The sequence below is a fragment of the Nerophis ophidion genome, linkage group LG08 (assembly GCF_033978795.1).
Source record: "Nerophis ophidion isolate RoL-2023_Sa linkage group LG08, RoL_Noph_v1.0, whole genome shotgun sequence".
Taxonomy (NCBI): Eukaryota; Metazoa; Chordata; class Actinopteri; order Syngnathiformes; family Syngnathidae; genus Nerophis; species Nerophis ophidion.
The window spans coordinates 20282353-20309544 of record NC_084618.1 but is presented as its reverse complement, the minus strand read 5'-3'; the positions used below and the strand labels follow the sequence as shown (position 1 = coordinate 20309544).

The window sequence follows — 27192 nt, the reverse complement described above, 5'->3', positions numbered from 1 at the left end:
AAGAGTACTAAGTATTCCAACTGAATAAAGTGCTGAGTCAGCAGCAATGTAGTTACTTAATTGACTCAATGTCATGAATTATGAAATACTTTTGTTCTATAACTCAGGGTGGATATATTAGATCAGTGGTTCTCAAACTCTTCAAGCATCACCACAGAAAAATCTATCTCTACAAGTACCACCATAGTGACCAACATTAAAATACCGCAGCGTAGTAGGCCTGAGTATTCATTACAACCGCAACAAGGTTTTATTTAACAAGTTATGTCTGGCCTCTAACGTTAGAGACAGTTTGGATATTGGAAAATGGATATGTATGTATATAAATTTATATGTGTATATATATATATATATATATATATATATTTATATATATATGTATGTATATACATATGTGTATATATATACATATGTATATATACACATATATATGTATATATATAGATATATATATACGTATGTATATACGTGTGTATATATATACGTATATACATATGTGTGTATGTATATACATATGTGTGTATATCTGTATATAGATATATATATATATACATGTTTGTAAATATATATATGTAAATACATATGTGTGTATGTCTGTATATAGATATATATATACATGTGTGTAAATATAGATATAGATATATACATATATATGTATGTATATACATATGTGTGTGTGTGTATATATATATATATAAAAGTATCTACATATATCCATCCATCAATCCATTTTCTACCGCTTATTCCCTTTGGGATCGCGGGGGCGCTGGTGCCTAGCTATATATATAATATTAGTATATATACACATATATACATACATATATGTGTGTATATATATATATATATATATATATATATATATATATATATATATATATATATATATATATATATATATATGTATATATATGGTGTGTTATAGACACGGTATTTATATAACGAGCCATATATATTATATATACCCATATATATATACATACATATACAGAGGGGCAAAAAAGTATTTATTCAGCCACCGATTGTGCAAATTCTCCCACTTAAAATGATGACAGAGGTCTGTAGTTTTCATGATAGGTACACTTCAACTGTGAGAGACAGAATGTGAAAAAAAAATCCAGGAAATCACATTGTAGGAATTTAAAATAATTTATTTGTAAATTATGCTGGAAAATAAGTATTTGGTCAACCATTCAAAGCTCTCACTGATGGAAGGAGGTTTTGCCTCAAAATCTCACGATACATGGCCCCATTCATTCTTTCCTTAACACGGATCAATCGTCCTGTCCCCCTAGCAGAAAAACAGGCCCAAAGCATGATGTTTCCACCCCCATGCTTCACAGTAGTTATGGTGTTCTTGGGATGCAACTCAGTATTCTTCTTCCTCCAAACATGACCAGTTGAGTTTATACCAAAAAGTTCTATTTTGGTTTCATCTGACCACATGACATTCTCCCAATCATCTGCTGTATCATCCATGTATCCATTTATATATGTAAATAGCAACGAGCCAGGAGGGGGCGTGGTTCTGCCATTAGAAGCTATTTTTGTTCATTGACTCGACGGTAAAACAGCATTATAACTTATATACCACACCATCCCCGATTTATGGTCATGTTTTGACTGTAGCAAATGGTATCGACCAACTTAAAATCGCATATTTACAACAATTATCCATAAAAAAAAAAAACGACAATTTTGTCACGCCTGTCTCTTTAAGGCGCCAACAAAAACATTCACTTCCGGGTCGCACATCCGACGGGACAACAAACATGGCGAACGATTACATTTCCCTCTTGTTGTCCTTTTATTTGAAGGCGTGTGTGGCAATATCCCAACGGACTTGAAGGCTTTAAATTCATCATGCGGTGTTTGGTGATCCAAATTGATTCAAATGTATGTATTGTTTGGTCAGAACAGTAAATACGAGCTAACAAACCTGAGCTAGATTACTAGTGACCCGGATGTTCTGTTTACGTTCATCATTTATACTTAAATATTAAGCATTATCCATTTTCCTACCGCTAATTCTCCTTTGGGGTGGCGGGGGGCGCTGTTGCTTATCTCAGCTACAATCGAGCGGAAGGCGGTGTACACCCTGGACAAGTCGCCCCTCATCGCAGGGCCAACACACATAGACAAACATGGCGACATAATTGTGTTGATATCATTCGCTAACTGTTTGCTTTTTAGTAACAAGTCGCCTGTTGTCGTCCCGCAGCGTGAAAAGGAGGTTTGAGGGCAACGTGACGCCCGCCATGGCTTCTTTCGGCTGGAAGCGTAAAGTCGGCGAGAAGGTGTCCAAGGTGGCGGCGCAGCAGTTTGAGGCGGCCGACAAGCCTCCGGACAGCGCCGGGGCGCAGGGCGAGGGGGTGAACTGGCTCCACGCCGTCAAGCGCCGCCGAGAGATTCTGCTGGAGGACTGCGCGGCCAAGAGCAAGAGGCTGACGGACGAGGGGACCCAGCTGGTCGAGCAAGGCAGGTCAGTAAATGTGTTTGAATGAAATAAATTAAAACATTTTTATAGTGTCCAAATTACTCTTCAGTTCGGGCAATGAACAGTGTTAATATATCAGGCCAATGACTTTGACTTGTGATCAGCATTTACTTATACGACCCAATCCAAACAACCTTCCCTAGTCATACTTGCCAACTTTGAGACATTCGCATTCGGGAGGGGTATGTGTGTGTCTTATACATACATATTAGGGATGCAAATCTTTGGATGTCCCACGATTCGATTCAATATCGATTCTTAGGGGCTGCGATTCGATTTTATATACATTTTTTCGATTCAAAAACGATATTTTTCCGATTCAAAACGATTCTGTATTCATTCAATACATAGGATTTCAGCAGGATCTACCCCAGTCTGCTGACATGCTAGCAGAGTAGTAGATTTAGAAAAAAAAAAAAGCTTTTATGATTATAAAGGACAATGTTTTATCAACGGATTGCAATAATGTAAATTTGTTTTAACTATTAAACGAACCAAAAATACGACTTATTTTATCTTTGTGAAAACATTGGACACAGTGTGTTGTCAAGCTTATGAAATGCGATGCAAGTGTAAGCCACTGTGACACTATTGTTCTTTTTTCTAATTTTTACAAATGTCTAATGATAATGTCAGTGAGGGATTTTTAATCACTGCTATGCTGAAATCTTAACTAATATTGATACTGTTGTTGATAATATTCATTTTTGTTTCACTACTTTTGGTTTGTTCTGTGTCGTGTTTGTGTCTCCCCTCAATTGCTCTGTTTATTGCAGTTCTGAGTGTTGCTGGGTCAGGTTTGGTTTTGGAATTGGATTGTATTGTTGCTGTGTAGTTTTGTTGGATTGATAAAAAATAGATTTAGAAAAAAATTAGAATCGATTCTGAATCACAGAACGTGAGAATCGCGATTCGTATTTGAATCGATTTTTTCCCACACCTCTAATATGGCGTGGCGCGGTGGTAGAATGGCCGTGCGCAACCCGAGGGTCCCTGGTTCAATCCCCACCTAGTACCAACGTCCGTTGTGTCCTGAGCAAGACACTTCACCCTTGCTCCTGATGGGTGCTGGTTAGCGCCTTGCATGGCAGCTCCCTCCATCAGTGTGTGAATGTGTGTGTGAATGGGTGAATGTGGAAGTAGTGTCAAAGCGCTTTGAGTACCTTGAAGGTAGAAAAGCGCTATACAAGTACAACCCATTTATTTATAATTTATATATGGGCTCATCGTTCTTCCACCATAGAAGTGGGTCAAAATCTAGTTTTGAATGATTCATTTTAATTAACTATGGCAGTAGCATATAGCAGTTAGCTTTCCATGACCCACAATGCACTACTGCCACGACCCTCCCCCGCCAAATTCTTATTGGTCGATGTGTATGTGACGATTGCTGACGTTTAATTATTATTTATATATATATATATATATATATATATATATATAAGTAATCAGTTCATTAATGAGTATATCCGTTCGTCCACCGTGTTCAATGGAGAAGTCTGATCTACAAAATTTGCAGGCAGCATACCCTTTCCCTTTCGAACTGTCCTGGATGAACTCATATTATTTCTCACAATCATTTTGGAACTTAAAAGCGTTCTTCTTCTTACTCGTCGTCGCCATGACTGTCCCTTCTTCGTTTTTCTGCTTCGTCCCTGTTATGTTTTTTGGACATTACTACTCGCCGTAGTTTTGAAGCAATGCACGATGGAAATCCGGACGTTGTGTGTCAGTGTATTAACGTGCCGGCTGGCTAAACACACGCTCCGATATAGCTCGAAATAGCTCCGTGCCTGCCTACTTTATGGGTTTTAGACAAACCAATGGATGACGGAGACATATATAATAGTCTCCTTTTCAGGTGAGGGAGGACGCTAAAGGCAGTGCCTTTAAGGCACGCCCCCAATATTGTTGGAAATCGGGAGAAATTTGGGAGAATGGTTGCCCCAGGAGATTTACGGGAGGGGCACTGATATTCGGGAGGGTTGGCAAGTATGCCCGTCTGCTTCTTCAGTTTGGCCCGCGAGACGTCATTAATTCTATAAAGAATCTGCTCCCCTGGGTGTTTCCAAATGCAATTTTTCCACCGGCCAATGAACAATGTTAACAAATCAGGCCAATGACTATGACTTGTGATCAGCATTAACTTATATTAATCAATCAATCAATGTTTACCTATATAGCCCTAAATCACTAGTGTCTCAAAGGGCTGCAAAAACCACTACGACATCCTCGGTAGGCCCACATAAGGGCAAGGATAACTCACACCCAGTGGGACGTCGGTGACAATGATGACTATGAGAACCTTGGAGAGGAGGAAAGCAATGGATGTCGAGCGGGTCTAACATGATACTGTGAAAGTTCAATCCATAATGGATCCAACACAGTCGCAAGAGTCCAGTCCAAAGCGGATCCAACACAGCAGCGAGAGTCCCGTTCACAGCGGAGCCAGCAGGAAAACATCCCAAGCGGAGGTGGATCAGCAGCGCAGAGATGTCCCCAGCCGATACACAGGCGAGCAGTACATGGCCACCGGATCGGACCGTACCCCCTCCACAAGGGAGAGTGGGACATAGGAGAAAAAGAAAAGAAACGGCAGATCAACTGGTCTAAAAAGGGAGTATTTAAAGGCTAGAGTATACAAATGAGTTTTAAGGTGAGACTTAAATGCTTCTACTGAGGTGGCATCTCGAACTTTTACCGGGAGGGCATTCCAGAGTACTGGAACCCGAAATGAAAACGCTCTATAGCCCGCAGACTTTTTTGGGGCTTTGGGAATCACTAATAAGCCGGAGTCCTTTGAACGCAGATTTCTTGACCCAATCCAAACAACCTTCCCTAGTCCATCTATCCATCCATCCAGCTTCTTCCGCTTATCCGAGGTCGGGTCGCGGGGGCAGCAGCCTAAGCAGGGAAGCCCAGACTTTCCTCTCCCCAGACACTTCGTCCAGCTATCCCCGGGGGATCCCGAGGCGTTCCCAGGCCAGCCGGGAGACATAGTTTTCCCAACGTGTCCTGGGTCTTCCCTGTGGCCTCCTACCGGTCCGATGTGCCCCAAACACCTCCCTAGGGTGGCATTCTGACCAGATGCCCGAACCACCTTATCTGGCTAATGTCCATGTGGAAGAGCAGCGGCTTTAATTTGAGCTCCTCCCGGATGACAGAGCTTCTCACCCTATCTCTAAGGGAGAGCGCCACCCGGCGGAGGAAACTCATTTCGGCCGCTTGTTCATGTGATCATGGTCATAACCCAAAGCTCATGACCATAGGTGAGGATGGGACCATAGATCGGGCGGTAAATTGAGAGCTTTGCCTTCCGGCTCAGCTCCTTCTTCACCACATTGAATTGATACAGCGTCCGCATTACTCGATTTCACGACACCTTCCCTAGTCATGGTGCAAAAAACAAAAATGGCCGCACAAACGCAAATTGCTAACTGAACTTTGTGGATATTATAAAACACTCCCAGGCACCATAAGAAATCTAGATTAAACCCATTCATTCCCATTTGACTCCCGGGCGCGGCCACCGCTGCTGCTCTCTGCTCCCCTCACCTCACAGGGGGTGATCAAGGGTGATGGGTCAAATGCAGAAAATAATTTCGCCACACCTTGTATGTGGGGGCGGGGGGGGGGGGCAATCATTGGTAGTTAACCTTAAATCCCTTACAATGCATGTTGGGAAAAATGCAAAACTTAACACTTTAGCTGCTTGATATTTCTGATTGTTTACAAAACTTTAAGGAGGTCGCCAGGAAAGTAAACAAGGTAGGAGTCAAACTTTCACATACTATTTAGTATTCAGTTATACTATTTATATCCGTCCATCCATCCATTTTCTACCGCTTGTCCCTTTCGGGGTCGCGGGGGGGAGTTGCTGGAGGTTATCACAGCTGCATTCGGGCGGAAGGCGGGGGTAAAACCCTGGACAAGTCGCCATCTCATCGCAGGGCCAACACAGATAGACAACATTCACACTCCATCCATTTTCTACCGCTTATTCCCTTTTGGGATCGCGGGGGGCGCTGGCGCCTATCTCAGCTACAATCGGGCGGAAGGCGGGTTACACCCTGGACAAGTCGCCACCTCATCGCAGGGCCAACACAGATAGACAGACAACATTCACACTCTATCCATTTTCTACCGCTTATTCTCTTTTGGGGTCGCGGGGGGCGCTGGCGCCTATCTCAGCTACAATCGGGCGGAAGGCGGGGTACACCCTGGACAAGTCGCCACCTCATCGCAGGGCCAACACAGATAGACAGACAACATTCACTCTCACATTCACACAATAGGGCCAATTTAGTGTTGCCAATCAACCTATCCCCAGGTGCATGTCTTTGGAGGCGGGAAGAAGCCGGAGTACCCCGGGGTAACCCACGCTGTCAACATGCAAATTCCACACAGAAAAATCCCAGGGTTGAACTCAGGACCTTTGGTATTGTGAGGCACTTGCACAACCCCCTGTGTCACAGTGCTGCCCTATTTATAGCCATTATATTAATAAAATATATGTACACATATATATGTGTGTGTGTGTATATATATATATATATATATATATATATATACACGGCTTTTTCACCCCTGTCAAATAATTTTAGCCCAGTGCGGCCCCTAAGTAAAAAAAATAAAAAAGTTAGGACACCCTTGTTTTACAGTATAAGTCCTGGCTAAGTAGTACTTCTTAAAATGTCCACAAGATGGCAACATTTCATTAAAAAAAACACATTCACACATATGGACCAATTTTCAATTTCCAATTAGCTTGAGATGTAACAACTCCATCCATCCATTTTCTACCGCTTGTCCCTTTCGGGGTCGCTGGAGCCTATCCCAGATAAACATAATTACATTTTCTCAAGATTTCTGCGGGTCAATTAAAAATTGCCTGACTTTGCGAAATTTAAGGCCTTGAAAGGCTGTAAAGAGCATTAAATGTGATGTCTTCTTAGACAAACCAAACAGTCCACTTGAGATCGATTGAATTCCCTGCGTATTGTTTGACAGTAAAATTACATGAACAGAGCGAAGCCTCTTGTCAGTCATCCACAATCTTTGTTTCGGTACGAGCAGGCGGGACGCTAGCTTACACACACAGAACACACGCATATGTGGACAACGTGGACCCCGACTTAAACAAGTTGAAAAACTTATTTGGGTGTTACCATTTAGTGGTCAATTGTACTGTGTGGTGCAATCTACTAATAAAAGTTTCAATCAATCACATCGTCTCGATGCGTCGTGACTCTGGTGAGAAGCGCTGCTTAGTAATAAAAGTTTAGGAGGAAAAGTTATGATTACAAATGTCCATGAGTGGGAATATTTCCTCTTCAAACGGAATGAGCAACGTGCAATGATTGCATTGGCAACAACAAAACAAACCACCCAAGCCAGTTCTTCCAATTGAGTTAAAAAATGCACTTTAAGATGTTCAATATTCATTGAAGTGCAATTTTCGCGAACAGTGTTTGTGTTTATTTACCTACTTAAGATGATTAAGTTTCTGACCTTTTAAATTACAACCTTAACAATTCAGTAATGAAAACATGTTTTTGTTTGTTTGAAGGGATTACTTACATTGTTATTAATTTCATTGTTAAGGCGGCCGCCTTAACAACAAAGAACCACCACCTAAACTAAGGCCTTGAAAAAATAATAATAATAATTTCTTAATTTTTTTGTCCTGTGTAGTTTCTCAGGCAAATCATACAGTTGATCTAGATGCCCATATCAGATGTACTTTACAGAAGAGAAGGGTAGGATACTTCTCTTGTTGTCTTATTTGTATTTTTCTGTGTTGAAGCAGTAAAAAAGGACATTATGTTAATTGAAGAGTTTCTGTCTCTGATTGTTGATATAATAATGTAACTGCATCATAAAGCCTACATAAACTCCATGGTGTTCAGGGAGAAATAGTCTCTCCTATTGCTATTGTACTACTTTTTCAGCTATAGTTACATTAATTATTAGTAATGCAGCAGCCTAGTTTTGAATGGCAGGGTCCCTGCTATCACATGTTGATAGAAATAGAAAATTTACACAATAAAAATCAACGACAGGCTTCGCAAACGCTGTAATAAATTAAGCATGATGAGTTGAGCATATGTCAGCATTTGGTCCCGCTTAACTCTTTTTTTCAAACGCTTATTGCAAACCCTTACTTACAGTAAGTCATTAATTGACTTACCGTATTTCTTGCCGCAGGGCATATAGTATGCGCCTGCCTTGAATTACTGCTGGGTCAAACGCGCTTCGCAAAGTAATTAGTGCATTCATTACCGCCTGGTCAAACTCGTGACGTCACGAGTGACACTTCATCATTTTCAAAATGGAGGAGGCTGATTTCAAAACCGGTAATTTGAAATCGCATAAAGGGAAGAAGATTAAGAGCTATTCAGTAGGATTTAAGGTCCAAGCTTACATCCAACTCAAATTTTTACTGCATGCCTTTGGTAAGTGCCGGAGTGAAAAGAGGTTTTAAAATAATTAGCGCACGCTTACTTTTACCACATGCCTTTGGTAAGCGCAGGAGTGAGAAGAGGTTTTAAATTAATTATCACCCCGGCGGAAATTCAAGTAGATACGGTAGTCATTAGTAAGTAAATATTTACTAAGTCCAAAAAAAAATGACATACTTAGGTAAATAGGATCAGGATATATATCGTATATTGCCATTCAGCATACGTAGCGGAAAACGCAACCAAAAATTGGAGGCTTCTTCACGCGACGAAGCCGGCCTACTTCACCACAGTCAGCCTTTCCCATTCGACGCCCCCTCCCCTCTTTAAAGACACCACCTTAACTAACAAATATTCTGGGGGAAACACTGTTAATGATTACATTAGTGCTTATTTTAACCACAGTAAATGTAAACTGTTTAATTATTTAACAATATCATCGTCAAATGTTTACAATTGCGTCCACACAGACAAACAAATAGCTCATTAAAGAGCCGTTAGCGGACATTTATTTACCTTCTCAACCAAATAACAATTACTTTGTCATTCTCTTTGTTGCCCTTGGAAACGCGTCCTTAATCGCATCTGCTTAAGACCTAAGTCGATAGCGCCCGGGAAATAATGGCCCTTAATGACAGTCCTGGGGATTGCGTCGTCCGCTTCCCTCGCACAAATGTGACTTCCCGTTTGCACGGCAGCTTCAAAAGCACTTAGGCTGCCTACCTAAACGTTGCTCAAAAGGGAATGAGTGAGCAAAAGTAAGGCTGCGGTGTTTGAATACCTAAATGTATCTTTTGCCGAGCTGGCACGTCGTCTGTGTTATTCATAGAACTCACCAAGGTTGAATAGTTTTATTTTGATTTCGTCATCACGCTTTTCACATCAACAAGCTTAGTCACTGACATGATCTCAACACGGTAATTGACCTTTTTTTTTTTACTCGTTCTCATTTATGTCCCGTTGGTTCTCACATTGCCCTCCCTGACCCGGGGCACAATAGAGTTTTGGAGTTTATTACATGTTGCTTCATTTCCTCACATGATGTTACCGACCCTCCCCCTTGCTTCATCTTGCAGTTTCAACACTTCCCGTTCCTTCCTCCGCTCACTTTTTATTTTATTTTGCATGACCACGGTTGTACAGTTGGAAGGGACAAGATGCACGTGTTTGGATGTGCCTCTCTGTATGTCAACCTGAAGTAGACCTGGGCGATTTGGCCTTTTATTAATATCTCGATATTGCTAGGTCATGTCACGATGCATGATATATATCTCCATATTTTGCCTAAGCCTTGAATGAACACTTGATGCGTATAATCACAGCAGTATGATGATTCTATGTGTCTACGTTAAAACATTCTTGTTCCTACTTGGTTAAAATATGCTCATTTTAAACTTTCATGCAGAGAGCATACTTGCCAACCCTCCCGGATTTTCCGGGAGACTCCCAAAATTCAGCGCCTCTCCCGAAAACCTCCCGGGACAAATTTTCTCCCGAAATTCAGGCGGAGCTGGAGGCCACGCCCCCTCCAGCTCCGTGCGGACCTGAGTGAGGACAGCCTTTTTTCACGTCTGCTTTCCCACAATATAAACAGCGTGTCTGCCCAATGACATTGTAACTGTAGAATGATCGAGGGCGAGTTCTTGCTTTCTTATGTGGGTTTATTGTTAGGCAGTTTCATTAACGTCCTAACAACACACAACAACAGCAGTCACGTTTCCGTCTACCGTAAAGCAGTTCGTCCGCCGTAAACAGCAATGTTGTGACACTCTTAAACAAGACAATACTGCCATCTACTGCACATGCATATGTGACAATAACATCTACGGCTTTTAGAGAGTGCAGTGCACAACTGCGCACCTGTAACCCATATTTAAAATTCCCATTAAAACACTTGCATAGAGTGCAAATACTTTTATTTTGAAGGGTTATTTCCTGCCCCAAAATGGCGCTCGCTTCCTTTTAAGGAAGTGCCGCGCACTTCACTCGTCCCTCATGTCTGCTGTCGCTGCGTGCTGTGAGACGTACTGGAGACAAACTCGCAAAATCTTCACATTCTCACACTTTGCAAACATCATAATTAGCCAACCTGTTCGGGCTGTGCAGGTGTGTTGTTTTGCCCTCGATTGCTCAGGTCAGGTTTTTTTTCCGGTGCCTCAAACAACCTGAGCTCCATATCCACCTTTACATTAACTCAACAAAATGGCGAGCTAAACAACTATGCGGTAGGACAAGCATTTTTTTTCTCCTCCGCTGCGAACCTTTTGGATTACTTTTGTTTTTGAACCGAACCTTTGGACTGACGCAAAAGTCGTTGCATTTGCGTACCTTTTGAACTGAACTGTGGGCTGGTTCCGAGAAGGAAGCAGGATTGTATCTTGTATTTTTGTTTTGGGTATTTTTTTTTGTCTCTATCGTGTTATCTGTGGTATTTATGTTCTCGTATCAATACATTTAATGCATTCAAAACCAAGATAACTACTTGTCGTCATCTTTCACACCACAGGCTCCTAGACGAACCATCTGCTGTCACACAAGTTACACGCATAACCCGACTAGCCCATGCTAGCGTTACACACACAACAAGGAGACGAAGATGGAAGATTCCAGACTGTAGTGCATTTGATGAAAGCACTTTTGTGCATGCCACACAGCAACGATCATCAGAGAGGGTGTTCAGCATGGTTAGAAAAATAGTGACAGAGAATAGAACAAGGATGGACAATTCAACCCTTAACTCAACAATGAGTAGATGAGTGTTATCTGTGTGTATATGAGTAAATAAATGAACACTGAAATTCAAGTATTTATTTTATTTATATATATTTTTTTTTAAAAATGTTTTTATGTTTTTGTGCATTACTTGTTGCCGTCATCCTTAAACAAACAGGTTACCCATCAGTTACTCAGTACTTCTGTAGTTTTTTCACAACATACTTTATACTTTTACTCAAGTAAATATTTGGGTAACTACTCCTTACTTTTACTTAGATGATAAATCTCTAAAGTAACAGTACTCTTACTTGAGTAAAATTTCTGGCTACTCTACCCACCTCTGTCAATTACCAGACTGTCAGCGCTAAACAAACACGTGGCCCTTTGTTCGCTTTCATAACACAAATCAAACACGGAGACAGACTAAAGGTTTGGAAATTTTGCGCAACCTTTAAAAAAAGCACTCCTCCCACAGGAAAGCATGGTGTAGAAATAATCTGTTCCAGGGTAAAACTGAGGCTTTTTTACATGAATGCTTTCAGCCATGTTTTGAAATGTTGTCATTCTCATGCAAGTGTACAAATAAGTGAACCAAAGCTACAGTTTCAAGTTGGCCTCTCAGTTGTGTTGCCGACTAATTGGCGGTCTCCAAATGGCTCTGTGTGGTTTTTTTTAGGCACTGGGAGGCCATCAAGAAGTGGGACGAGGCCATCCAGCTGACTCCAGACAACCCACTGCTCTACGAGATGAAGGCTCAGGTGTGCTTTTTATTTAATTTTTACTCTGGGACACTCCAGGCTAAATTGGGGCCCTAAGCAGGATTTTATATTAAATTTAAAGAAATGTTGTACCTTTTTTTCCGGATTGTAAGGCACACTTATCTTTTTTATTGTAAATGTAAAACACTAACATAACATAACCCTGTAATGGTGGTTCTTTGGTTACTAACAGCTGATGCATAAAAAGTACAATACTTACTGTGTTGACACGTTTTAGGGCGCAACAAAAAAAAAAACATAAACCATACACCACTCCCAACAAACGTCTTGGACTTGCGACTGTATTTGATTCAGAAATGCGATAATAAAACGAGATATAGCAACTAGACAGCAGAGATAATAATTAGCTAATTTCTTAACCTTGGAATAAAAAATAGATTTTATATATCAAAAACAATATTCATAAACACACACAAAAGTGTCGAAAATTGGTACCGATGAGTACTGGTGTCGATTCCCAAGTACCGGGAGATTTGTAACGTATCTGTTCAAATCTGAACGGTACACATTCCTGATATTAATTATTACCGTATTTTTCGGACCATAGGTCAGGTCTATTTTCATACAAAAGGCGCACCAGATTATAGGGCGCATTTAAGGGGTCATATTATTATAATTTTTTTTCCTAAATATAAAACACTAACCTAACATAACATGTAATGGTAGTTCTTTGGTCAAAATGTTGCATAGATGATGTTTTACATATCATCCTCAAGCCGCTTTCTGACAGTCGCTTCCGGAAGCGCCGTTTTGTGGGCGGTCTTATTTACTCGGCACCACCTTCGACAGCGTCTTCTTCCCGTCATCTTTGTTGTAGCGGTGTAGCGTGCAAGGACGGGAGTGGATGGCGCTAACTTTTTTGATGACATTCAGACTTTACTTCAATCAATAACGGTGCAGCATCTCCTCATCCGGGATCAACGACGACGACGGAAATGTGTCCCGTAAAAAAACGTCCCACCGGAACTCTCTAATAACTAAAGTTCCGTGGGTGAATAATGTAAACTCACTACACCGGTGTGTTTTAGCGCTTTCATGGCGAGTTTACTGACAGATATAAGTAAGAACTTTACACTACTTTGTATTCGAAATGGCAACAGCGGAGGAGGAATGTCACATAAGAATATAAAGAAAAAGAACAGCTTATCGACTACAGCGTTGACACGGACTACAAATGCGGATGCGCGCAAATTTTCAGGACTTATGCAGATCCCAAATACAGATCAGCAGGTACCGGAAGGTAAGAAAAGTAGCTTTCGCATAATATTGCGAAACAAAACGCCAAATAATATGGCTTACCTTATACACACGCCATAATAATACTCCTACGTTGAAGCACAGTACAATCCAACAAGTGTTGTGGCTTCATAGGTTACCAAAGTCGTACTAAAACATTTTTAAAGGTTTTTGAGAACCGTGTGTAATGTTCTATATTTTTAATGGAACATATAAAATGTTGGTGTTCTTTACTTGAGTCATATTGCAGTCTACACATATCTCTTATGTGTGACTGCCATCTACTGGTCACATTTATAATTTCACCATGTACCAAGTAAAATTGCTTCGAGGTCGGTAAGCCCAACCAGAATTATTCCGTACATTAGGCACACCTCGTTCAAAGGCACACTGTCGAGTTTTGAGAAAATGACAGGATTTTAACTGTGCCTTATAGTCCATAAAATTCTGTACTTTTTTATAATGTTTTAATTTAACTTAACTTTATTTAATGCATTTTTTTAACTAAAACCTAATAATTTCAAATACATTGTTCTGTAATGTTTATTTTAGTGCAAATGATTTGTTTGAACAACATTAGAACATCAATTTATAAACCTTTGTACTTAACTCTGACTGGGATTCGAACCCACTACCACTGCCTCTCAAGACAAGCACTAACATTTACCAAATTTACTTTTATGTTATCATTAACAGAGCAGGAAGGGTCTTGGAATATGTTTGCTGCAAACTGTCCTATGAAGTGCCCTGTCATTCATGAATTGACCTTCTATTAGCTTTTTCTCGCTAAACGGGGCTGCGCACAGCTTGTATGTAAATTGGCCTATAAGGAAGGGCATCCCTGACTCCACATTCTGTCGGGAGGGATACCGAATCCGTAACTATTTTGTTACTGACCGAATCCTGCCGGTCCTCTCGTAAAACCCAACGGTGCCAAGTTACAGTACCTAAGTCGGTTGCTGACTCAGTTCTTTGCAGTTTGGCACTTGGCAACCACTCCAGCAGCACTAAGCGCGGACTCATCTAAACCACGTCTAAGTATTTTTGCCATTTTCAATGCTAACATAGCGATTGACTCAAAAAAGGCTCCAACATAAGTTACGTAAGGCTTCACTTTTCCAAAAATGTGCTAGCTTGATGCTAATACACATTAGCTTTGCTATTGTGACATGGTGATTTCTATACCTCCAAATGTGTTATTGAAAACTACAACTGAGATGCGCGTTAAAATCAAACAGCTGCTGCGTAATAATGACAATACTTACAGTGTTAACGCCTCTTAGGGCGCAACGAAAGACTAGACTCAGCAAAGCTTGAACTGAGTAGCCCAGACCATAAGTTTACACTACTGCCACCTATTGTCTTGGACTTGCAACTGTAATAAAGTCTCCGAAATGTCATCATCATAATCAGCTCATTTTTAAATCCTGCAATAAAAATAGATTTTATGATTAAAAACCACACAAAAGTACCAAAAATTCATACTGTTGAGTACTGGTGGTATCGATCCCCAGGTACCGGCCATCCCAACGCCACTCTTGTACTTCTTGCGCACATGTTGTCACAGTTATTTGGTGTCGAACCCCAAGATGCAGGGAAGGAGGCAGGCATTTGGTAAGTAAACATGGTTTAATTAAATACTAAGACAAAAACAAAACCAAAAGGCTACAAACGAAAAGCGCGCACATGGACGGAATAACAAACTAAGGGTCTTGAGCATAGAAGCTAGCAAGAAACAAAAAAGGACCTAGCGTGGAAGCTAGCGGGTAGCAAACAGGAAAAACTGTAAGTGGGTAATGCTAACAGAAACAGCTTACCGCTACGTGGCACGACAGGTAGTAGCTGTAACAAAACGACACGACAAGCGCGACATGTGGCACCGACAATACAAATGACAATACAATGATCCAGCAACTGACACAACACAAAGCAGGTACAAATAGGAGCGGGCTGATTGGCAACAGGTGTGGCCAGGTGCCAATCAGCCGCAACTGAGGAGGAACACAGCCCTCAGGGAACAAGACAGGAAGCTGACAAAATAAGAGCACTAGACAGGAACTAAGGACAGGAAATACTAAACACAGAGGAAACAAGACAAATACAGAGGAAAAAACTAAAACATAGACAAACTGTCAGGGGAAAGCCTGACACATGTGTTCCTATTGTGAATTAATCGCAGTGCCACGCATCCACAGGTGCTGACCATCCTCCAAGAGGTCTTCCCCGCCGTCAAGGCGGCAGAGACTGCGGCGAAATTGCGCCCCCTGTGGTGGGAGGGCTGGCAGACCCTAGGCCGGGCCCAGCTGAGTCTCGGCGAGGTGGACCTGGTGAGTGACCGATGGCATGAAGATGTTTTTAACGCCGCCATTCATTTGTGATACGGTAAACATATTTGTTTCTGGCTAGTGAAGTCAGAAACTAGTCGGAAAGTACTTTGTCAAAATCACGTTTGTTTGTGATGCAGATTGTTTTTTTTGTCTAACTATCATTGTCTTTATGTTACTAACGTGCTTTTATTAATAACCAACCCCGTAACAAAAATACTGTTACAGTTTGACGAAAATGTTTCGCAGCACATACCAGCTTAAACTTTGCACCAACTTTCGGGATGAGTTAAGTCTGGGGAGATTTTGGATGACTTAACTAGTCATAAAATATATTTTAGAATACTGTAACATGAAAATCGCAGCTGCACAAATAATTATTTTTACTGCAAAAACAAAATGTTTACGGTACAAACAAATATTTTTCGGAGTATAAGTCGCTCCGGAGTTTAAAGGCCTACTGAAAGCCACTACTACCGACCACGGAGTCTGATAGTTTGTATATCAATGATGAAATATTAACATTGCAACACATGCCAATACGGCCTTTTTAGTTTACTAAATTACAATTTTAAATTTCGCGCCAAAGTATCCTTCTAAAACGTGGCGGTATGATGACGCGTGCGTGTGACGTCACGCGTTGTAGAGGACATTTTGTTCCAGCACCGTTCCCAGCAATAAGTCGTCTGTTTTCATCGTATAATTCCACAGTATTCTAGACCCCTGTGATGCTGAATCTTTTGCAATTTGTTCAATGAATAATGGAGACGTCAAAGAAAAAAGCTCTAGGTGGGAAGCGGTGTATTGCAACCGCCTTTAGCAACACAAACACAGCCGGTGTTTCATTGTTTACATTCCCGAAAGAATATGATGACGCGTGCGCGTGACTTCACGCATTGTAGAGGACATTTTGTTCCAGCACCGTTCCCAGCTATAAGTCGTCTGTTTTCATTGCATAATTCCACAGTATTCTGGACATCTGTGATGCTGAATCTTTTGCAATTTGTTTAATGAATAATGGAGACGTCAAAGAAGAAAGCTGTAGGTGGGAAGCGGTGTATAACGGCCGCCTTTAGCAACAAAAACACAGCCGGTGTTTCATTGTTCACATTCCCGAAAGATGACGGTGAAGCTTTACTATGGAACAGAGCGGTCAAGCGAACACGGTTGGATTGGACCACACACACAAAGTACAGTGTATTATGCAGCGATCATTTCGAAAGATCGTGTTTCGAAGAGGGTCACTTGCGAAGGGCAGAGATGGGCATCGCCACCACCCGTCGACTGGTGCTGAAGAAAGGTGCGGGGCCGACCTTCAGGTTGTACAGTTACGACCATATAATCTCACTAAAACACTAGTAACACAATAAGCAGATAAAGGATTTTCCAGAATTATCCTAGTAAATTTGTCTAATAACATCTGTTGGAGCCTATTTATATTATTTATTCAATAATTGTTTTGATAATGGAATCGAATCATGCTAGTGATGATATTGATGGATTATTGGATGTTTCAGATCAATTATATTGACTGATTGTTTTCAGCTGCTCACGAACCTCCTGGTGGGCAACGTCCTCCTCCTATAATTAGGAAGACAGCGCAGCTGGGCGCGGCCTTTGTCTGTCATATTCAAGGAGTGTGGAGTGACATTGTTTGTTTATCACTAAATAAGTTTATTTGTATTATATTGAAAGTCAACCACGGTGAATATTTTTTGTTTGTGAAAATAAATCGGAAACATTTTGAATCTGGAAGTATCTCCCGAGTGCTTATTAGGAATTTAGTGCGTCATAAAACCTCCTCAAGGCTATTCTGCTAACTTTATTTTTATTAATTTGAACTCTTTTTGGAACAACAGAGTAGCCGTAACATCTGAATCGCTCCCACTGTATAGTCCTTTTTTTTTTTTTTCCTAGTCCTTCACTCTCACTTTCCTCATCCACAAATCTTTCATCCTCGTTTAAATTAATGGGGAAATCGTCGCTTTCTTGGTCCGAATCGCTCTCGCTGCTGGTGGCCATGATTGTAAACAGTGTTGAGTTGTGAGGAGCTCTTCAACCCGTGACGTCACGCGCACATCGTCTGCTACTTCCGGTACAGGCAAGGCTTTTTTATCAGCACCAAAAGTTGCGAACTTTATTGTCGATGTTCTCTACTAAATCCTTTCAGCAAAAATATGGCAATATCGCGAAATGATCAAGTATGATACATAGAATGGATCTGCTATCCCCGTTTAAATAAGAAAATCTCATTTCAGTAGGCCTATAAGTCGCATCTGCCGAAGGAAAAAAACATCTATAAGTCGCACTGGAGTATAAGTTGCATTTTTTGGGGGAAATTTATTTGATAAAATCCAACACCAAGAATAGACATTTGAAAGGCAATTTAAAATAAATAAAGAATAGTGAACAACAGGCTGAATAAGTGTACGTTGTATGAGGCATAAATAACCAACTGAGAAGGTGCCTGGTATGTTAACATAACATATTATGGTGAGAGTCATTCAAATAACTATAACATATAGAACATGCCATAGGTTTACCAAACATTCTGTCACTCCTAATCGATAAATCCCATGAAATCTTATACGTCTAGTCCAGGGGTAGGGAACCTATGGCTGTAGAGCCAGATGTGGCTCTTTTGATGACTGCATCTGGCTCTCAGATAAATCTTAGCTGACATTGCTTAACACAATAAGTAATGAATAATTTTGCCGGCAATCACAGTGTTAAAAATAATGTTCAAAATATATGCATTTTAATCCATCCATCCATTTTCCTTCCGCACCTGTTCAAGAAGTCACATTATTGATTCGAAGTATTTTATTTATTATTGGTTAGCTTTAGAATAAAACATGTTATTCAAAATAATAGGAGACTTATTATACTCTACAAATGTTGCTATTAATAAAAAAAATGCATGCATTTAGTTGTATTCTGTGTTAGAAAATATTACATGGAAATACATTTTAAAATCTTTGGGTTTTATGGCTCTCTCAGCCAAAAAGGTTCCCGACCCCTGGTCTAGTCTCTTACGTGAATGAGCTAAATAATATTATTTGATATTTTACGGTAATGTGTTAATTTCACACATAAGTCGCTCCTGAGTATAAGTCGCACCCCCTGCCAATCCATGAAAAAAAAAAAACTGCGACTTATAGTCCGAAAAATACGGTAATTATTTTTACTGCAAAAACAAAATGTTTACGGCACAAACAAATAGCAGTGTTATTTGGATATTTGCAGTGGTAATGGGGGGGCCAACTTCACTTCACACAGGTAGTTTTAGAGGCTTGTTAAAACAAATGTGCAGCCTACTGAGACAGGTGTTATGCAATCGGTGAGGAATGGGATTTTAGTGGGCGGAGTTTCGTAGAGATAGAAGCACATACTTGCAAACCTTGAGACCTGCAGATTCGCGAAATGGGTGTATGAATTAGTGAATTATATTTATATAGGGCTTTTCTCTAGTGACTCAAAGCGCTTTGCATAGTGAAACCCAATTGTGGGAGTCTCTCGCTGTCTTGCTGGTTCCATGGACCACCAAATAAGGACATTGTTGAGCAGGGTTGTGACTTTGTTTATTTTTGCAAATAAAACGTCCAGTGCAGGTCGCTTTTCAGCTCCTCTTCTCTGCTCGCTCGTCGTTTCGCTTTCCAGTTTGCCTCTGGCTCTCTTCCTCTCTCGCTCCGCGTCAGCTTCCCTCTGGCTCCTTCTCGTCTCTCCGCCTCTCCCCTGACGATCACGGCCGTCGCCCTTTTATACATAGGACTAATCAGTTGTCCCTGGGTGCGCGATCCACGCACCTGATCTTGATCTTGGCGTCGCTCCCGGCGCAACCCGCCTCGCCGCTCGCTCGCCATCCACGCCTCCTCGCCGCCATCTTGGGCCGGGCCACGGCGTGCCCTGCCTCGCTGTCGGACTGCCGGCTCCGCCTCTCCACACCAATATCTAAGTTACATTTAAACCAGGGTGGGTGGTACTGGGAGCAGGTGGGTAAAGTGTCTTGCCCAAGGACACAACGGCAATAACTAGGATAGCAGAAGCGGGGATCGAACCTGGAACCCTCAAGTTGCTGGCACGGCCACTCTACCAACCGAGCTATAACGTCCCATATTTTCAGGTATTTCTTATATATATTACTATATATATAAATAATCCGTTCATGAATGAGTATATCCGTTGGGTCACCGTGTTCAGTGGAGAAGTCTGGTCTACAAAATTTGCAGGCAGCATTCCCCTTCACCTCCGCGCTGTCCTGGATGAACTGAAATGATTTTTTTCCAGTCATTTCGGAACTTTCAAGCGTACTTCTTCTTCTTACTCGTCATTGCCATGTCTCTTCTTCGTTCTTCTGTTTCGTCGCTGTTCTGTTTTTGGACATTACTACTCGCCGTAGTTTTGAAGCAATGCATGATGGGAATCCGGGTGTTGTGTGTCAGCGTATTAACGTGCCGGCTGGAATAAACACACGCTGAGAAATAGCTCGGTGCCTGCCTACTTTATGGGTTATAGATAAACCTGTGGATAACGGAGACATATATAATAGTCTCCTTTTCAGGTGACGCTAAAGGCACGCCCCCATTGTTGAAATTTGGGAGAATGGTTGCCCCGGGAGATTTTTGGGAAGGGCACTGAAATCCGGGAGTCTCCTGGGAAAATCGGTAGGGTTGGCAAGTATGTAGAAGCATGATGCTTTACTCTCAGACATCTACTCGTTTACAGCATTGATTCTTTTAAAAATACATACATGTATTTCTATTTTGCTTTTGATTAATCTCCATATTTAGTATGAGTTTGCTACTTCATTTGTTCTAGTCATTATTATAATATGTAGATGAATGAAACATGCAAGTGGTCTAAAGTAGTGCCATGTTTCTAGTAAGTGGCTGACTGTGGAAATACGTTCATTAAAGGGGAACATTATCACCAGACCTATGTACGCGTCAATATACAGGTGCTGTTCATATTATTAGAATATCATGAAAAAGTTGATTTATTTCAGTAATTATATTCAGAACGTGAAACTTACATATTCTATCAATTCATTACACACATAGTGATATATTTGAAATGTTTATTTCTTTAAATTTTGATGATTAGTATTGACAATTACTAAAAATCCCAAATTCAGTATCTCAGAAAATTAGAATATTAGTTACGACTAGTACCAAAAGATATTTTTTAGAAATGTGGGCCAACTGAAAAGTTTGAACATGGAAAGTTTCAGCATGTACGGCATTCAATACTTAGTTGCAGCTCCCTTTGCCTGAATTGCTGCAGCAATACGGCGTGGCATGGAGTCCACCAGTCTGTTGCACTCCTCAGGTGTTATGAGAGCCCAGGTTGCTTTAATAGTGGCCTTTAGCTCTTCAGCATTGTTGGGTCTGGCATCTCGCATCTTCCACTTCACAATACCCCATAGGTTTTCTATGGGGTTAAGGTCAGGTGAGTTTGCAGGCCAATCAAGAACAAGGATACCATGGTCCTTAAACCAGGTACTGGTAGATTTGGCACTGTGTGCAGGTGCCAAGTCATGTTGGAAAATGAAATCTTCACCTCCATAAAATTGGTCCGCGGCAGGCAGCATAAAGTGTTCTAAAACTTCCTGGTAGACTGCTGCATTGACCCTAGACCTCAGGAAACACAGTGGACCAACACCAGCAGATGACATGGCACCCCAGACCATTACTGATTGTGGAAATTTGACACTGGACTTCAGGCAACGTGGATTCCGTGCCTCTCCTGTCTTCCTCCAGACTCTGGGACCTTGATTTCCAACGGAGATACAAAATTTACTTTCATCTGAAAACATAACTTTGGACCACTCAGCAGCAGTCCAGTCCTTTTTGTCTTGAGCCCAGGCGAGACGCTTTTGACGTTGTCTCTTATTCAAGAGTGGCTTTACACAAGGAATGCGACAGCTGAAGCCCATATCTTGCATACGTCGGTGCGTGGTGGTTCTTGAAGCACTGACTCTAGCTGCAGTCCACTCTTTGTGGATCTCCCCCACATTTATTAATCGGTTTTGTTTGACAATCCTCTCCAGGGCGCGGTTATCCCTCTTGCTTGTACACTTTTTTCTACCACATCTTTGTCTTCCCTTCGCCTCTCTATTAATGTGCTTGGACACAGAGCTCTGGGAACATCCAACCTCTTTGGCAATGAACTTTTGTGTCTTGCCCTCCTTCTTTAAAGTATCAATGGTCATCTTTTGGACAGTTGTCAAGTCAGCAGTCTTCCCCAAGATTGTGTGTCATACAGAATCAAAACGAGATACCATTTAAAGGCTTTTCCAGGTGTTTGGAGTTAGTTAGCTAATTAGAGTGTGGCACCAGGTGTCTTCAATATCTGACCTTTTCACCATATTCTAATTTTCTGATATGTTGAATTTAGGGTTTTCATTGGTTGTCAGCTATAATCATCTCCTTTTTGGCAAAAAACACTTGAAATGTATCAGTCTGTTTGGAATGAATCTATACATTCTACAAGTTTGACTTTCTAAATGGAATTAATGAAATAAATCAACTTTTTCATGATATTCTAATAATATGACCAGCACCTGTATACCTTGATGTTGCAGAAAAGACCATATATTTTTTCAACCGATTTCCGAACTCTAAATGGGTGAATTTTGGCGAATTAAACGCCTTTCTGTTTATGCCTCTTTGAGCGACGACGTCAGAACGTGCCGTCACATCAGTACTCAACGCCATTTTTCCCTACACATCAGACGCACCCGATACCTTGGAGACATCATGCCTCGTCGGAGGGTGTAACAACACGATCAGGGACGGGTTCAGGTTGATTTACGCAGAATGTGCATCGATTAGCACGGCATGCTAATCGATGCTAACATGCTATTTAGGCTAGCTGTGTACATATTGCAGCATTATGCCTCATTTGTAGCTATATTTTTCCCTCCATTGACATTTAATACCAAACAAACACTTAGCAATCGACAGATTTAAGTTGCTCCAGTGTCAAGAGATGCAAAAGTCCCCCGTTTGGTTTTTACCGGCGATGCTACGACAGAGATGGCACAGAGATGGCAAAAATGTCTGGATATCCTGCAACACTCAAAGCAGATGCATTCCCAATGATAAAGTCAACGAAATCACAAAGGTGAGAGTTGTTGTTGTTGTTATTGACATATGTGCTAATCAGACATATTTGGTCGCGGCATGACTGCGAGCTAATCAATGCTAACATGCTATTTAAGCTACCTGTATGTACATATGAAACTATATTTACATCCAGCGTTTCCTTCCACCCACATTTAATGCGAAAGAAACACTTACCAATCGATGGATTTAAGTTGCTCCAGTGTCAATGCAAAAGTCCTGATCGGTCGGTCTGCACATTTTACCGGCGATAGTAATGCTTAAATGCATGGCCGAATAGCGTCAATAGCTATTCGCTCAATAGCTTCAGTTTCTTCTTCTATTTCGTTTTCGCTATCTGCCTCCATACTCCAACCATCTGTTTCAATACATGTGTAATCTGTTGAATCGCTTAAGCCGCTGAAATCCGAGTCTGAATCCGAGCTAATGTCGCTATATCTTGCTGTGCTACCCGCCATGTTGTTTGTATCGGAATCGCTATGTGACGTCACAGGGAAATGGACAGTGGCTTAAAGGGGAACATTATCAGCAGACCTGTGTAAGCGTCAATATATACCTTGATGGTGCAGAAAAAAGACCATCTATTTTTTTAACCGATTTCCGAACTCTAAATGGGTGAATTTTGGCGAATTAAACGCCTTTCTGTTTATCGGGCTGGAGGCGATGACGTCAGAATGTGACGTCGCCGAGGTAACACACCCACCATTTTCATTTTCAACACATTACAAACACCGGGTCTCAGCTGTTGTTTTCCGTTTTTTTGACTATTTTTTGGAACCTCGACGATGTGTTGTCGGAGGGTCTAACAACACTAACAGGGAGGGATTCAAGTTGCACCACTGGCCCGAAGATGCGAAAGTGTCTGGCGCCAGACCCCCGTTGAATGTACCGGAGTGTCTCCACATTTTACCCGGCGATGCTAAGGCAGACATGGCGAAAGAAACACTTACCAATCGATGGATTTAAGTTGCTCCAGTGTCAATGCAAAAGTCCTGATCGGTCGGTCTGCACATTTTACCGCGATAGTAATGCTTAAATGCATGGCCGAATAGCGTCAATAGCTATTCGCTCAATAGCTTCAGTTTCTTCTTCTATTTCGTTTTCGCTATCTGCCTCCATACTCCAACCATCTGTTTCAATACATGCGTAATCTGTTGAATCGCTTAAGTCGCTGAAATCCGAGTTCTAATCCGAGCTAATGTCACTATATCTTGCTGTGGTATTCCCATTGTTTGTTTACATTGGCAGCACTGTGTGACATCACAGGGAAATGGCCGGTCTCTTCGCAGAGAGTCGAAAATAAGGCACTTTAAAGCTTTATTTAGGGATATTCCGAGACTGGTAAAATTTTGAAAAAAACTTAAAAAAATACAACAAGCCACTGGGAACGGATTTTTATTGTTTTCAACCCTTTTGAAATTGTGATAATGTTCCCCTTTTAAGCAAATAGCGAAAATCAAGCACTTTAGGGCTTTTTTTAGGGATATTCCGTGACGGGTAAAATTTTAGAAAAAAAATTCGAAAAATAAAATAAGCCACTGGGAACTGATTCGTATTGGTTTCAACCCTTCTAAAATTGTGATAATGTTCCCCTTTAAAAAAAAGTATTGTTTTGAGTTTTGTATCCAGCTCTTTGGGAACGTTTTGTTCTCATATGAAGTCCATAAATCATCCGTCATCTGCCTTTTATAGTTTAAACGAGCTGTCAAGATCTGTCGCTTCCGTCTGTTTACCACAAACACCCCACACCCAGTCGTCTCGGAACATGTCGCTACCCGCATGTTTTGTATGCGCAAGAGACGGGAGAGCGAGAACAGTGTGTTTTGAAAGTTACACCACCAAAGGGAAATGGTATCACAATACCAGTCAGGTTCTCGTGTTCTGTTGCCTGTGTGAAGCCTCCACCAACAATAGGAAGACTCGAAAGTTCTCTGCGACGCAAATAAAGTCAAACGGAGACACGCCTCTATGTACAATGAAGCTTGGGGGGGAGGGGGGAGGGGGGTCTATTTTTAGCCAGGCTTGTCTCGTCGAGTTTGAGCGTTTATTCGGCATCAACATGTCGGAGTCGAGTCGGCGTAAATGAAATCATTCTTTTCTTTAATCTCTGTATGTCTGTGTTGTTTTAAACGTTTTTGTCTATGCTGTAAACCATCCTTTTATCATCTCTTGCCTAATATTTACTCTGTATTTATCAGCATGTTTAACAGCAGTTCAATGTATGGCTCAAGATGGATTCTGTAACAGTCCCAAAATGGGCTGGTTTTCATTGCAGCATTTCAAGCAAGAAAGCTACGGGTTATTTTATGACCAGCACTGGTGATGGGTACCGTATTCAGTACTTCTATAGGTACCAGCAGAATTACGCTGGTACTACTTGGTACCAAAGCACGTAAAAACCAACAGTGCCATATTTTGATATGTTTTGTTGCCGTTGAAACGAGCACTCGGAGCGGACTCTGCTTAAATATCGCTCGGAAATGTTACAACAAAGCAAGCATGCCTACTAGAAAGCACTCAAAAGTAAAGTAAGGCTCCAATTTTCAAAATGCTATAGCTCGATGCTAAATTACATTGAAATTGACATGTATTCTACCAATTAGCATAAGCAATTTTACATGACGATAATCGACACCTCCAAATTTGGTACTGAAAACTACAACTGAGATGCACTATCAAACAGCTGTTGCGCAAAAAGTTCTGTGGGACTCAACAAAAAACATGACTGGCACATCCAGTGAGTACTTGCTGGCTAGGCACATTATAGTTTATACCAGGGGGGCACCAGTCGATCGCAAAAATATTAGAAAAACTCCCCTGAAGAGCAGGGAAACCTGCGAAACAAGCTTATAGGGATGAAATAGCCTCTGTGTTTTTTCCTGACCTATATATATATAAATATATATATATATATATATATATATATATATATATATATATATATATATATATATATATATATATATATATATATATATATATATATATATATATATATACCATATTTTTTGGATTATAAGTTGCTCCGGAGTATAAATTGCACCAGCCGAAAATGCATAATAAAGAATGGAAAAAACATATATACGTCGCACTGGAGTATAAGTCGCATTTTTGGGGGAAATTTATTTGATAAAATCCAACACCAAGAATAGATATTTGAAAGGCAATTTAAAATAAATAAATAATAGTGAACAACAGGCTGAATAAGTGTACGTTATATGACACATAAATAACCAACTTAGAAGGTGCCTGCTATGTTAAAGTAACATATTACCACCTAGTACCAACTTCTTCACGTCCGTTGTGTCCTGCGCAAGACACTTCACCCTTGCTCCTGATGGGTGCTGGTTAGCGCCTTGCATGGCAGCTCCCTCCATCAGTGTGTGAATGTTTGTGTGAATGGGTAAATGTGGAAGTAGTGTCAAAGCGCTTTGAGTACCTTGAAGGTAGAAAAGCGCTATACAAGTACAACCCATTTATCATTTATTTATATTATGGTAAGAGTCATTCAAATAACTATAACATATAGAACATGCTATACGTTTACCAAACAATATGTCACTCCCATGAAATCTTCTTTCTCGATGTCGCTTCTAAACAACTCTGCCAACTCCAAAGTTATGCGCCGCTACCTCTTGTCGTTTTCTGCTGCATATTTCACTACGTCCAGCTTGTAATCTGCAGTAAATGATTTCCTTTTCGGTGCCATTTTTGTTCAGCCCTTCTCAGTTTTTATAAGTTACAGCCAACGATGAAATGATCCACTTAAAAATAAGCTGCGGCAGTAGCACATAGCAGTTAGCGTTCCATGACCCACAATGCACTTCTGCCATGACCCTCCCCCGCCGAATTCTTATTGGTTGACGTGTGTGTGACGATTGCTGACATTTTCTTCGTCTCTTCCGCGAAAGAGATAAATAATATTATTTGATATTGTGTAATCTGCAGTACATGATTTCCTTTTCGGTGTCTTTTTTGTTCAGCCCTTCTCAGTTTTTATAAGTTACCGCCAACGATGAAATGATCCACTTAAAAATAAGCTACGGCAGTAGCATATAG

General features: G+C 41.0%; 1 protein-coding gene across 1 annotated transcript in view; it reads left to right on the top strand.

Moving 5' to 3' along the window:
- Positions 1-1742: 1742 nt before the first annotated feature.
- LOC133557500 (tetratricopeptide repeat protein 33-like) overlaps positions 1743-27192 on the top strand; it is a 28719-nt gene continuing 3269 nt past the window's right edge. The window contains exons 1-4 of the mRNA XM_061907978.1: positions 1743-1893; positions 2219-2479; positions 12347-12428; positions 15881-16012. Of these exons, the coding sequence (XP_061763962.1) occupies positions 2256-2479; positions 12347-12428; positions 15881-16012 (438 nt within the window). The 5' untranslated portion in view covers positions 1743-1893; positions 2219-2255. The remainder of the gene's footprint in view (positions 1894-2218; positions 2480-12346; positions 12429-15880; positions 16013-27192) is intronic.